Source organism: Dasypus novemcinctus, chromosome 28 (assembly GCF_030445035.2).
Source record: "Dasypus novemcinctus isolate mDasNov1 chromosome 28, mDasNov1.1.hap2, whole genome shotgun sequence".
Taxonomy (NCBI): domain Eukaryota; kingdom Metazoa; phylum Chordata; class Mammalia; order Cingulata; family Dasypodidae; genus Dasypus; species Dasypus novemcinctus.
Window position 1 is genome coordinate 38,718,692 of NC_080700.1, and position 15,133 is coordinate 38,733,824.

General features: G+C 39.3%; 1 protein-coding gene across 1 annotated transcript in view; it reads right to left on the minus strand.

Moving 5' to 3' along the window:
• IPCEF1 (interaction protein for cytohesin exchange factors 1) overlaps positions 1-15,133 on the minus strand; it is a 178,735-nt gene that overhangs the window by 12,499 nt on the left and 151,103 nt on the right. Inside the window, exon 11 of the mRNA XM_004477802.4 lies at positions 415-608. Within this exon, the coding sequence (XP_004477859.1) occupies positions 415-608 (194 nt within the window). The remainder of the gene's footprint in view (positions 1-414; positions 609-15,133) is intronic.

Here is a 15,133-nt window from a genome sequence, read left to right on the forward strand (position 1 = left end):
TTTTGCTATACCTGATACCTAGGAAATTTCTTCTAAATAATAGCATGTAATAAATCAGGTGAAATCCCAAGATCTTATTAATATTATTTTTTATCTCAAAAGTTGACTATTTTAGACTCTAATCCACAACATTTATGGATCCAGGCACTATTCTAGATACAATGGGAACAAAAACAAGTTACAAAAGCCTTCAAATAGTTTAAAATCTGAAATTTCATATCAGAGTGAATGAAAAATTCAAGGCCTATAGGCCCTAGGGTTTTAAGAACACCAGGGATAATCTTGCCAGATACGGACTGTATTTGCTTTTCCTGCCCTTTGCTCTACCTACACAAACAAACTGTAATTAGCATAAATCACTACAGGGACTCCTCCCAAGTCCATAGAGTTTATCCACAGTCTGGAAATTTTTACCTTTAACGTGCTGTTCAAGGTTCGGATTTTGTGGAGTTTCTCATTTATGGATGGATTTTTGCACCGCCTAACAAAGGACTTCCTCAATTCCTTTTTGGTTGAAGGTCTTCGGTCTCCAAGAGGAGATAAACTAGCTTGCTCTAAGGATTTGTAGAGCTTCTCCATCTCATCATCACCAGACACTTTTGTTTCTTCTAAAAAAAATTTAAGAAAAGAAGCAAACATGATAAACCCAATTAAAATCAAGGAGAGAACATTAGGCACAGTGGCACTAAATCCCAAGAATAGAATTCAAAACCAGACTTAGAAACACAGAGCTCCTAAACTTCATCCACTCATCCATTTATTCATTCATTGCCCCAAAAGAGTCCCCATACCTACTATGTGCCACAATATTGCTTTTAGATAGGATTTGTCCTCAGATGTCCTGTAGAATATTCCATGTTGGCCATTTCATTGATTCTTTTTTTAAAATAAAGTTTTATTGAATCTTTCATACTCATGCACATACATAAACAATAGGTGTAAAATAAAAGTTGTGAGCTTAAAAAACACACATGCATATCATCATCTAGGGCCCCGCAGGGTTCCTACCCCACCACTTCACCCCACCACTTCACTGATTCCGACAATTTCTTAGTACTTTTTCAAAGTGGGAAATGCTACAAATGCAACCAAGAAATAGAAGACAAGCCATTCTGATTTAATCACCCAGTAATCCACATTTACATTTTTTAACACTACCAATAAATACAATAAAGTAAGTGGAAAAGTAAATGCAATAAAACAAATTGCAAGGAATTTAGATTTCAGTGTAGGGATTAGAGAGGCTATGGAGAGTAAAACTTTTAATCTCTACTACTCAATAAGAGGAAATATACTTAAAATGGAAAGTAACTATCTATATTGCTCAACAAGATGAACGTGCTACTGAAAAAATTTGTAGTAAGTACTTCTATGAAGAGCTTTAAAATACAGTAGTGTATTTCTAAGTGCATAATGTAAATCAAATTCATATTGATTGGTTGACAGGTTTTTATCTTTCTGAGATGGTGTCTGTCTAAAAGGAATTTTAAAAAGTCCTCCAGATCAGTGTTGTCTTTGTTTGCCACAGCTGCTACAACAAATACACCACAGACTGGTTGGCTTAAACAACAGGAATTTATTGTCTCACAGTTTCGGAGGCTGTGAGTCCAAAACCAAAGTATTACTAGGCCATGCTTTCTCCTGAAGTTGCAGGTTCCTGGTGAAAGTTTGCAGCAATTCTCAGGGGTTCTTGACTTGTGAATGCATCTCTGCCTCTGTCACATGATGATCTCTCTCCTTCTGTTTCTTCCACTCTGGTTTCTATCGACATGTCCAATTTTCTTTGCATATAAGGACTCCAGTCACTGAATTGAAGCCCAACCTGGCAGTTTGGCCTCACCTAAACTAATAGCATATCCAATGGTCCTCTTTACAAATGGGTTCACACCCACAGGACCAGGTATTGGGCCTTAAGCATGGATTTTATGGAGGGCATGTTTTGACACCCAACAAGTGGCTCTCAAAGTGTCTTCCTCATTAGCATCACCTGGAACTTGGTGGAAATGCAAGTCTTGGGCTCTGACTAGGACAAGGAAATCAGAAATTCTGGAGTAGGAACCAGGAATCTTGGTTTTTAAAAGGTGATTCTGATGTACCCCAAATTTGAGACCTCCTGCCCTAGATGGCTGCTAGGTGTCCTCCCAAGAGATATCTTTTGAGAGATGATGTCTCTATGGTCTGGGGTTTTAAGCAGAAAGCGATCATTTCTCATTTTCCCACACAGTCTTCATTCCCCTTGCCACCCTGAGCCCACATGCCTCAAGCAAAGAGGACCCTGCCCTAGGATCCAGGATGACTGTATCCTAGGCTAAGTCAATGGCAGCTCCATCATGCTGACCACAGTAATTGATTTGGGGGTGATTTAGTTTCTCATTGCTAAAGCAATGGACTGCCTTAAATAGTGGGAATTTATTGGCTCACATTTTGAGGCTAGGAGAAATCCAAATCAGTGTCATGAAGGTGATGCTTTCTTCCTGAACAGGGGCGTTCTGGGTCTGGCTGCTGGTGATCCTTGGTCCTGGGCTCTTCTGTCACATGGCAAGGCACATGGTGGTCCCTCCTGGTGTCTCCCTTCTCTTCCGGGTTCCACTGACTTCGAGCTCCTGGTTGCTCCCCTTGTGGTTTTTTCCTCTATTGTGACCTTCTCCATAAGAACTCCAGTAACAGGAGTAAGAACCTTCCTGGGTCACACCTTACCTGAAGTAGCATCATCTAAAGGTCTTATGTACAGGAGTTCACATCCATGGGAATGAATTAAGTTTAAGATCATGTTTTTCTAGGGTACAGAGCTCCAAACCACCAGGGGTGAGCATGCCTCTCAGGTCAGGCATGTTGGGACCAGGGAGCCTTAATTCCAGCAGTTTGGTTTGGTGTATCAAGGAAGTAGTCTCTCTTTTATCTAGAACCAAGAGCTGGGATGGCATGAGCTGGAGACTTCCAGGAATCAACTAAAGTATCATGAGAATGGAGCTTATCCATACAACACAGCTGAGAAACAGGTCTTGGGGGTAGCTTTGGAGCCCTCTCAGCTTCTGGGGGCCAATGTGCTGCCACACTGGATCTGGTTCTTAGTCAAAAGTCACTGAAAAGGCTTCAAATGATACAGAAAGCTACCCAGAGGAACCTACATCTCTTGATGTTGCTTTAATTTCTCATTTACAACTTCAATCTTTTATTCCTCCATTGTTTGAAAGTAATCTTGGGAAAGATATGCAATGAGATTTCTCTTTCTACCCTGTAGTCCTTAGTATCTATGAGTCTCACTTCCTCTCCTAAGAACAAGCTTGATTTGACCACATAAAAAGTACGGCATTAGGAGGAACTGAGTAAAGGGCCTCCCCAAAAGGGAGAGAAAAACATATAATGGTAATGCAAGAGCATCAAAATTGAGCACACTTCACTTACTTTACAATTAACTCATCTATGATTAGAAATCTTTAAACAAGAATTCCTCCATCCATCTCCAGAAGGCCTCCTAATAGTCTTTCATAAAATGGAGAGCAAAGACGTTGGACTACTTTTAAATGACTTGATTAAAGTATTAAGCAGCTCGACCTCTTTGTTTTCTAACAAAACCATTTCAAAACAACAGAGAAAAATATACAAAAAGCACTATCAGAAATTTTGGCTCCGCTGTGTACAGGTATCAAAAGTGGGCATAAGCACATGAAAAGATGCTCAATATTAAGGAAATGCAAATCAAAATTACAATGATATACCACTTCATACCTACTAGAATGGCTAAAAACAAAAAGGCAGAAAATAACAAGTATTTACAAAGATGTAGAGAAACTGGAACCCTCATGTATTGCTGGTAGGAATGTAAAATGCTGCAGTGACTTTGCAAAACATTTTGGCAGTTCCTCAAAAGGCTAAACATATAGTTACCATTTGATCCAGCAACTCTGCTCCTAGGTATATACCCAAAATAATTGAAAACAGGGACTCAAACAGATACTGTACACCAATGTTCATAGCAGCATATTCATAATATCCAAAAAAGGTGGATGCATGGATAAATAAAATGTATATATCCATACAATGGAATATTACTCATCCATTAAAAAAGAATGGTGTACTGATACATGGATGAACCTGGAAAGCACTATGCTAAGTGAAAGAAACCAATCACGTAAAACCACATATTGTGTGATTCCATTTATACGAAACGTTCAGAATTGGCCAATTCAAAGAGACAGAAAGCAGATTAGTGATTTTCTGGGCTGGAACAGAGAAACACAGCAATGAGGAACCATTTCCTCAGGGGATGTTGAAATGTTCTCAAATTAGATTGTGGTGATGGTTGCACAACTCTGTTAATATACTAAAAACCACTAAAAAGTGCATTCTAATTGGGTGAATTTTACGCTATGTGAAATACATTTCAATAAAGCCGTAAAAAAAAGGTGGGCTTGTATGTGATTGTCATTATAACTGATAATTGCACAGCAGAAATCTTAAGGAAAAATTATGCCAACAATTCTGGGGTTAAGCTAGAGACATTAGACAGTCTTTCAAAAATTAAAAGGAAAGACATCAGAATCTTAGAGAAGACCTTAGGAATTACAACTCTGGTACTTTTGAGACATCCAAGGATGCTATAATTTTACTGATTTGTTTTTAGGCAAGGGAATAAAGAATTCACTGAGAAACAAGGAAACTAGAAATGAGATAAATAGGCGACTTGTAGCATAGGTTGTGGGTGTGCTACAGGGTAAGATGCACTTGTAATTTTACTGATTTTTACAACATGCCAGCTGGGACTACACTTCAAATAAAGTCAAGACATAGAGCTTTCAGAACATCACAGTATTTTAAAGTCAGTACTGTACACTTTAATAAGCTTCAAGGTACAAAGTATATAACAAAAATCAAATAAAATAGAGTGGCTACCCTAGATTTCTCCATGTTCACCAAGTACCTCAGTTGTGCTATTAAAGACTGTGGTAGAAAATGAAATTGCTTTTGACTAATACGTAAGTTTATAACTAGGTTGAGATAAAAAGTATATTAAGATCATGTACCAGATTTGATGACTATTAAATTGGTAAGATAAAAATAACTTTAGGGTCTTGAGATAACTTGGCATAAATCGCATTCCTTAAATGAAAAACAAATGGGACTCCCTTTTAGGATAATTTTAATTTTATTTAATATAAAATATATTCATAAGGGAATATATTATTTCTTATGTTAAAAAAAAAACAAAACAGAGGCAGTCTTCCCTCCCTCCGCCCTTCCTTTCCCTAAGTTAAAGTTCAGGACGTTAGCCATCAGGGTATTTGATAATTCTGACAAATAGATATGGGAGTCAAGATTTTCAAGATTTTATGTGTGTGTGTACATATATATATGCATGTACATATAAACACCTACACATACATATATACACACATATATATAAATTCAGATATAAATAACTTGATCCTCCAGGAAATAATAGAACTTTAACGTTAACATACAAGTTAAAGTGGACCTGTTGAGAATCCCGAAAATTAATACAGAATTCACCTAAAATATGACCTGACAATGTTCATAAAATGAACACCCGATTTGAATTAATCTACAGCTGGAGAACAAGTTGGTTCGGATAAGATGAAGTCTATTGGGGGAAAGAGAACAAATGAAAGGCAAATTACCACTTATTTTCTTTCCTCTCAGCAGTCAGTCTCTTTTCAGGGAAAAATGTGCAATTGAAAAACTATATGCCTGGCTTCTAATAACCTGATTCCAGAATCGCTTACGCACATAAAGAAAATAAAATAATCAAAGGCAGAGGCAAGAGTCTTACTGGCTCTTTGGTGTCATAATATGAACGATGTACAACATATTACTAAGTGGCCATGGGACCTACCTGTGATACCAAGTCCATGCCTTAGCCGCCCACTGTATGGTGCTTTTTACCCTTGCTAATGGCTAGTGCTTAGGTTTTCACAGAGTCATAAGCTGAGCATCCACTAATAATGGAAGCTGGTAACAAATAAGACCATAGAACAAAAAAGGACCCAGAGGATACAAGTACACAACAAAACACAGCTTGCACTTGACCCCAAAGCAGAGGTGAGAGGCCTTCTCAATTGTCATACCCAAGTCCAGGGCTGGCTTATTAAGCTGTTAGGGCCACTCTTGTATGTCTACGAAGCTTTTCAATAAAGTACTATTTTTCTAAATTATAATTTCATTTTAGAAAGCACTAGGTTATTTCCCTTATTTCACCGGACTGTAGAGAGCAAGGACAAAGATTGGCAGAAAAGACCACCCTTCTCTCTCCTACTGTAAACAGAAGTCAAGTCAATTATTTCCACTTCCATTGTCTTCCAAAGAAAAGTAAATGGATTTTGTCCAACAGTCAAGTGTTTCTAATGCAATTGCTATCCTTCCTGTCAAGTGCATATTTCAGTCTTCCAATATAAGATAACGGGGCTTTGATTCCCATCACCACATAAGTCAGTCTATAGTCTGTCTCATTTATCCTCTCGAAGGCTTTGTTAAGTAAGAAAACTACTTTTATGGATAAAACAATGGAGATGCGAAACATTAAGTGATCTTTCTGAAATGCAAGTTAATTATAGAGTGAAGAATAAATGCACTGTGTCATGCAAATCTAAACCAATGCTTCTCAAACCCTCATGGGCACAAAACACCTAAGGACATTATTAAAAGGTGGATGTGATTCAGAAGGTCCAGGACGGGGCTTGGGAAATGTTTAACAAGCTCCCAGGTGATACCGGATCTGTGGGTCCTGGGCTAAAGTTGAATTAGCAAGGCTAGACTCTCTACAGCAATTTGTCATGAAACACTGGCGTCAACTCCTGGAAGAGACAAAGCCTGGAGTTACAGCTCGAAAGTTGAGACCTGTCCATAAAGAAGCATCTGTTTTCTTTGTGCCATGACCCTTTTTTTTTTAAAAAAAAAAAAAAAGCACATCTGGCTTTGTCTGAAGACGTATGTCTAGAATCCCTGCTCTACGGCATCTCTACCTTATATGTTGAGTTGGTGGGCACTTGAGATAAATGTTAGTGATTCTTTGCATCTGTTTGACTAATTCCCAGTGTCTTGAGGGTTTAGAGTAATAAGCTCTATCCAAACTCAGCTCAGTAATCTAGCAATTTAGACCCTAGAAAGGTATGGTATTGTGTTTTTTCACAAGATCCTTTCTGGCATCATTAGCAAACAAGACAAAACAGCGTTTTCAGCTAGTGATTAGGAGTTTGCTCCTCTCCAAGACGGTGTCAGATGAACGTGCTGCTCGCTTCTCAGCCTCCTACATAGCACAAGCTATTGTCTGCTTCTGGCAGGACAGGCAGGCTCCAGGAGAGCCAGAATTTGCCTGTTGACAACACTGTACGCAGATGATCTGTCTAAGCGCTGTATTTTCTTCCAACGCTGCCTCCTCCACTGGCTTATTTTTGGTGTCTCCTTGTGCCTTCTAGAACGTTGCTGCTTATTTTCTATTTAGAATAAAAATGCTGCCTTCAGGAGAGCAGGGGGGGAATCTGTCTGCCCTGTTGCCTATCAGAATTTGAAAGGACGCCTTTTCAAGATTGGCGAAGTCTAACCAATGTCCCAAGGAAGATAATTATAGCCTCCAAACATGAAACGCTTGGAAAGGTTTAGGTAGAAAACGGCATTCCCTGTTTCATGTGCAATGTTCTAAATGTTTGAGAAAGAAAAAACCACGGAAGGCACTTGTCACAAGGAGAAGAATTAACTCCACAGTCATGTGGACATTCTGGAAGGGCTTTAAGTGTTTACATGCCATTTCATGTAACCCTGACGGCAACAGAACAACAGCGGTTTACAGGCCTTCTCTAATCAGGGTTCTGACAACTCTAAAGCATAGCAAATGACTTGGAATCATAGCGACAGAAAGTATGAAATTATCACAACGAAGATAAATCTGGATAATAAGGACCCTGCTGCCTGACATCAGCCTAAAATAATTTGGGGAAGAGTTCCTATTTCTGCTGCTACTGGTGGCGGTGGAGATAGCTAAAGTTTCTTAAAATCTTCCTATGCAGCAGGCCTTGTGTTACCCACTGCACTATCTCATTTAGTCGTTGTAAACAGCCTTGCAAGAACAGTATCGTTAACCCTGATGTAAAGGAGAAGGTATCAAGACTTTTTGATCAAGAGCCTTGACCAATATCACGAAGAGGCAAATGTAGGTTATAGACCTAAAGCTCATTTTCTTAAACACTATGCTAGTAAGTGTGTGTGTGTGTTTTTTGTTTTAGGCAATGCCAGGATCTGGTACATGGGAAGCAGGCACTCAGCCATTGAGCTACATCCACACCCCAATGAGATTTTTTTTTTTTTCATTTGTTTGTCTTGTTTTGCTTATTTTCAGGCAATACCAGGGATGGAACCTGGCTCCTCATATGTGGGAAGCAGGAGCTCAACCACCTGAGCTGCATCTGCCCCCCTATGCTACATTATTAATATATTTAATGTACTTGCTTTTGAATAAGATGCAATTGAGACGATTCCAATCAGTTACCAAGATGGTAACTGGCCATGTGGACAGGCCAAGGCCGGGCTGCCTCTCCCACTATTCTCTCTTCCAAAGGTAAAACCCCACAAACAGCCTCTGCTGCTGAGCTGCCCAGTTTCATGCCACGTTCTCTGTTTCCCAGTGGGCACAAGGACTGGACCCTAGGAGAGGAAGTGCATGTGCCAGCCAGCAACCTCCGACACAGGCTGGGCAATGAGATTCTCTCCTCCAGAGTTTGCATTGGACACGTAGGGGTAATGAATCAAGGGCAGAAGACGAGTAAGTGCGTGAAAGGCTGTGGCCATGCATTCAGCAAAGAGAGGAGCCCTTAGAAACGGAGAATATAATGGGGGAATCCCAGTTGGAAGAATGGTGGCTAAAAGTAAAAGATGATCCAGAAAAGTAATTCCATGAGAGAGACAAATCAAACATATTAAGAGAAAGATGGAAAATGCACTCATGGCGCAAGCAGTATTTTCACTTGTGCTCTTGTGTGCCTAAGGGAAGAGTTGTTTCACTTTGATTTCCCTCATTTTTCTGTTTGCTTAATCTCTCTGCTGGAGTCTGGTCCACATATTTTCTCTTGCATGGTTGCTATCTCTTTTAAGGAAGGCAATTCAGTATTCTTCTATTATATTATTACTTCTATTAATAAGAACAAACCTAGTCTGTTGGGCGATCTTTAATGTTGCTCTCTTGTTTTATTATTGCCTCTTGTGGCAATGATTTTTCTGAAATAATTTTAGATTTACTTCATTTTGCCCAACCATCAGATGAGTAGTGTCACAATCTTAAAGCCAATATCTCATTTGTTTTCCAAATGTATGCTTCCAAAGGTAAGAGTACCAGGATTAGGTGAAATATTTACTATAGAGATAAATTTCTATTTCTGCTCACATCCAAAGAAAACAAAACATTGGCATGCACACACATATACAAAAAGACATTTGTTTGGTCTTTTTCTAGGAGATGGAGATTCAATGGGAAAGAAATAAGAAAAAAACATTAAAAAGATGGAAGATTGTCTAAACTCAGGGATACAAAGTCAATGCACTGTAGAAAAATATGACAGCACTGGCCCCATCACCTGCTGGATGCATCAGTCGCCTGGATCCACAATGGGGACAGGAGAACACAACATAAAGAAATGGAGAATTCAGAAGGAGGGAAGGTTAATTCACTTGGCCAATTCCTTTGGGGCAATCAGGCCTAGATCACATCACCCCTTGGCAAGGCCCTTCCTACCCACCCATGCTAACCAACGTTCCTGCTCTCCCCCACTATTCCCTACCAGAAATGATCCTTTCTTGTAGTTAACTGCTTATCATCTTGTCACGTGCCCAAACTGACATACACCCAGGCTGTAAGCTCTATCAGCAAGGGACGTTTACTTCCTTATTCCCAGAAGTATCCCCAAATGCTCCATATTTGCCTGGATCAAAAACAATAAATATGTATTAAATCTTTATTGCACGGACGAAAGTTTCATACTTGATTTCACTCTCACTCTGTCATCTGTCCGTGTATCAAATAAGGACAAAGAACAAATTTTGAAATTGGATTTTCAAAAAAAAAAACACAATAGATAAACCATATTTATTAATTTTCAAGTGTCTAGACAGCTCTAGGGCAAAATAAACTATTTTTCAAACCAATGCTTACTATAGTTTGTGTACTTCTGAGGCAGACAGAACCTTATTTGCTTTGGCTTTAATTAGGAAAACAAAAGTTACAGCTAGGGAAGCGGGCTTGGCCCAGTGGTTAGGGCGTCCACCTACCACATGGGAGGTCCGCGGTTCAAACCCTGGGCCTCCTTGACCCATGTGGAGCTGGCCCATGTGCAGTGCTGATGTGCGAAAGGAGGGCCTTGCCATGCAGGGGTGTCCCCCACGTAGGGGAGCCCCACACACAGGGAGTGTGCCCCATAAGGAGAGCCGCCCAGCACAAAAGAAAGTGCAGCCTGCCCAGGAATGGCGCCGCACACACCAAGAGCTGACACAACAAGATGACGCAACAAAAAGAAACACAGATTCCTGCTGCCGCTGATAAGGATAGAAGTGGTCACAGAAGAGCACACAGTGAACTGACACAGAGAGGAGACAACTGGGGCGGGGGGACAGGGGAGAGAAATAAATAAAAAATAAATCTTAAAAAAAAAAAACTATAGCTAGAGAAATTAGAAATTGACAACAAATAGGCAGTGCAGTATTAGACCCTCCAAGTCCAAGGATCTCAGAGTGATGAAAACTGACCTTAAATCTGCCCTTGTTTTCTGTAAATTCAGACACGGGCTGGGTCATCTTGTCCTAGTTACTTGCACTTGATGAGCGGGCAGGCATGTGGTCAGGGGTCTCCAGAAGAAGTGAGAAGGAGCTAGGAAACCACGGTCAAAGGAAGTAGCCACCAAATCTGAGACCATGAAGTTAGGAGAGTTTCAAAGGACTGGACAGGGTTCTTTCCAGAGGAAGGAGTGTAATCCCAGGGGGACAGCGGATCAAGGAATAACCATCAGTCCTTGGGGCAGGCAGGGCTGACCCAGGTCTGAGTAACCACCTCTACAGAGAGAGTCCCACTCCACTGTCAATAGGAAATCCGCATCCTTTTCCCCAATCATTGGCACAATTAAATCATTACTGCTAACCAATCATTACTGTGATCCCATGCAGAGAGCCCAATAAATCTCTAATTGCTTTGAAATTTGCAAACACTCCTCTAAATACATGTCCAGGTAAAGAAGAAGCTAAAACCGAATTTGGTATAAAAATTCACAGTTTACAAAAGGCCAGCCATGAAGGCACTGCACAAACTGCGAGTGACAGTGGATGGGGTGCTCAGGGCCTACATGTATTTACTAGGAAAGAAAGTGATGGAAAGAGAATCAACCAGGCAATTAAATCCAGGAGCTAGTCAAGGCCAAACAAAATAAGATCAAAGAAAGTAGAAGGGAACAATTCATAAAGATAAAGCAGAATTTTATTAACTGGATAACGAAAATAATATACAATCAATAAAAGCAAATAATGTCTGTTTTTTCTGAAAAAAGTAATAAACTAAAGAAACCTCAGGCAAATTCTGATCACACAACAAGTAACAAAAAGAAATAAGGCATAAATATTAGAGAGAACAAGAAAAAATGGTCAGTTTTTTTTTGAAGATAGGATCACTTACCTAGAAAATCCAAGACAATTTTTAAAAACTTAGAACTAAAAAATAGGTTGACTCATATATGACAAAAATGAAAAAAATTAACCTTCGAACTAGCAATAGTAGTGACAAAATATAATGCAACAAAGGGATTCCATTCACATGTATAAGAATTAAAGTAGCCTAGGAACAAATTCAATAAGATAGTCCTAGACCCATAAGAAGAAAATTGTACATAAATGCATAAAATATCCTGATTGGACAGGTGTCCTAATATCCCATAACCATGTTTGGAAGGACTCAGAGCCATTCTCACCTAATCAACTGAAATATCCAAAGAAATTTTCATTGAAATCCAAATGTTATCTTTTAAATAAAGTCTAGAAGAGAGAACTCACACTCTACTAAACATCAGAGCATTCTATACAACTCGAATCTAACCACAGCACTGGCAACATGATAAACAAAAGATTAGGGGGGTATAAAGACTTCAAAAACAGACCCACAAGTATATAAGATTTTTAATATTTGAAGTGGCAATAAAAGTCAGTGGCAAAAGAATGGGTTATCTGATAAAAAGCACTGGGCAATTGAGTAGTCACTGAAAAATAAGATCCTTGTAAACATAAAAGTAGAGAACTGTCTTTTCTAAACTATAAATGGACTACAAGAAAATATGGGTGAAATTTATCATAAATTGGTTAAGTGGCCTTTTTTGAGAAAGATGCAAAACCTGAAAGCCAGACCACAGCCTAAAACTTAAAAATCTCTGTATGAAGGCACTATAAACAATTTCTTAAGATCAAGTAATACACAGGAAGAAATTTTTGCAAAATCCATAATAAAGTATAACTATTCCTAACAAAGAAATAAATAGCTCCTAAAAATCATTTAGAAACCATTTTAAAATGCACAAATTGAACAAACAGCAAAGGCATAGAAAATATAAACAAATGAAAGTTCAATCGCACTGGTAATCAAGGCACTGCAGAATAAAACAAAGATTTATAATATCTTTGTAATATTTATGTATGTGTATGTATGTATACATACATGCATGTGTGTAAGGATATATGCATATATACACAAATATGTATATTTTGTTTGCTTATTTTGCTAACCAGTTTGGCACTCACATGCAAATAGAAATTTTCTCATATACTCTGGGTGAGTTATTAATTATAGTTATTACTAAAGCTGTTATTAATGCAGCTTTTTTAAGAGAAAGTTTTCAGTGTATCTCAACATTTTAAGTGCACTTGTCCTTTGACTCTGCATTGTAGCTACCTCAAAAAAATAGCACATTTGCAGAAAGTGATACATACAAGAATGTTTCCTGAAACAATCTCAGGAATAAATGAAAAATTGGGAATAACTTTAGTGATTGACGCCCATCAACTAGAGAATAATTAATAATGAATAATACTGTACTGGCTACATTACTATATTCATACCATAGGAAACTATGTAGTTACCAAAAAAGAATGATATATATCTGTATGAACTAATCTGGGAGATAGCTAACACTGATGTTTTAAAAAGCAAGCTGCAGGGGAGCGGCTGTGGCTCAATCAGTTGGGCTCCCGTCTACCATATGGGAGGCCCTGGGTTCACGTCCCGGGGCCTCCTTGTGAAGACAAGCTTGCCCACCAGTGCCATGGAGAGCCAACTCAGCAAGGTGACAGAACAAAAAGGGAGACAAGCAAAAAAAAAAAAAACACAGAAGAGTGCACAGCAAATGGACACAGAGAGCAGACAACAAGCAAGCTGCAAGGGAGGGGGGAATAAATAAATAAAATACAAGACACAGAGGAAAGCACAGCAAATGGACACAGAGAGCAGACAGCAATCAAAAAAAAGCCGGGGGGAGGGGGAAATAATTTAAAAAAAAGCAAGCTGCAGAAAAGTACATATAGTATAGTCCCATTTACGTAAAAAAGATATTGATGGTATATATATACGTATCTGTATCCATACACGGAAAAAACACAAACTATTACAATGAGAACAGGAGCCCCAAGAAGACAGAAACTTTGTTGTGTTCACCAATATATCCACAATATATGGTTTTCTGTCAAACCACAAAAACATAATCAAAATCTCTTGAATTTTTGACATCTTTCTGTAGTATACTGAATATACCACTATACTATTCCAATTAAAACATTCTTAATATTTTAAACTAATTCTGACCACCTCTTTAAAAGAAGACAGATAATGTTAAATGTCACAAGAAACAAATAAACGTAATTCCTTCTAATAAAGTAAAATTATTTGTGAAGTGTTACTAATGCATATCAGCGTACAGCCACTTTTCCTTTAAAAATAATGCAGAATGGAGTTTCCAGCTCTTCTTCTTGGTGTGATTACCCAGTCTTTCAGGTTAAAAAGCATATGCCCATGGGATAAAGGAAACAGTAAATACCAGTGATGCCTCAGCCTCTTACCACAGTATAATCAGTTGAGTTTAAAAGAGTTTTGAGAAAACAACTCAGAAAGGGAGTTTCATACAAGGCTGTGCTGCCCTAAGGACAGGTGCCTCAGTACTTCTGGTTCAGCACGTGCAGACTCTAAGCCAGTGACTGCACAGATACTCAAGCCAAGGTGTTTCCTTCCAAATCGTACTTAAATCCCAAACAGGAAGATATTTGCAATGCACCTTCAAACATTCTGAAGGTATTTCCAACAGGCACTTTGTATTTTCATGGCAAAAAGGTTCAGTGCTACCTAACGTGGTCTGTATGGCTGATAGAACACATTAACATCTCAAAAAACAGAGTTATAAAATTGCAGTAGACTTGGCTTTGATTTAAACAGAAGATATGCCATAGATTTATTAGAAACATGCTGTGTCAGGGGAAGCAGATTTGGCTCAATGGATAGAGCATCCACGACCACATGGGAGGTTCAGGGTTCAAACCCAGGGCCTCCTGGCCTGTGTGATGAGCTGGCCCACGCGCAGTGCTGGTGCATGCAAGGAGTGCTGTGCCATGCAGGGGTGTCCCCCTGTAGGGGAACCTCACATGCAAGGAGTGCACTCCGTTAGGAAAGCTGCCCAGCCTGAAAAAAGTGCAGCCCACCCAGGAGTGGCACCGCACACACAGAGAGCTGACGCAGCAAGATGACGCAACAAAAAGACACAGATTCCTGGTGCCACTGACAAGAATACAAGCGGACACAGAAGAACACACAGCAAATGCACACAGAGAGCAAACAACTGGGGGGGGGCAGGGCGGGGAAGGGGAGAGAAATAAATTTTAAAACATAAATCTTAAAAAAAAATGCTGTGTCAAATTCCATATTATGATTATGTCCTCAGCTTTTAATTCTTACCCTACTTGACTTCTCAGTGGCTCACACACTTGACCCTCTCCTCACTCCCCGGGATAACGACTCTCCTTGTTCTGCTCCCATAGCTTCAGGTCCCTCCTTTTAAGTCTCCCCTCAGGTACCTCTTCATCCTCCCTGCCTGTGAATACTGGGGTACCCCAGGGC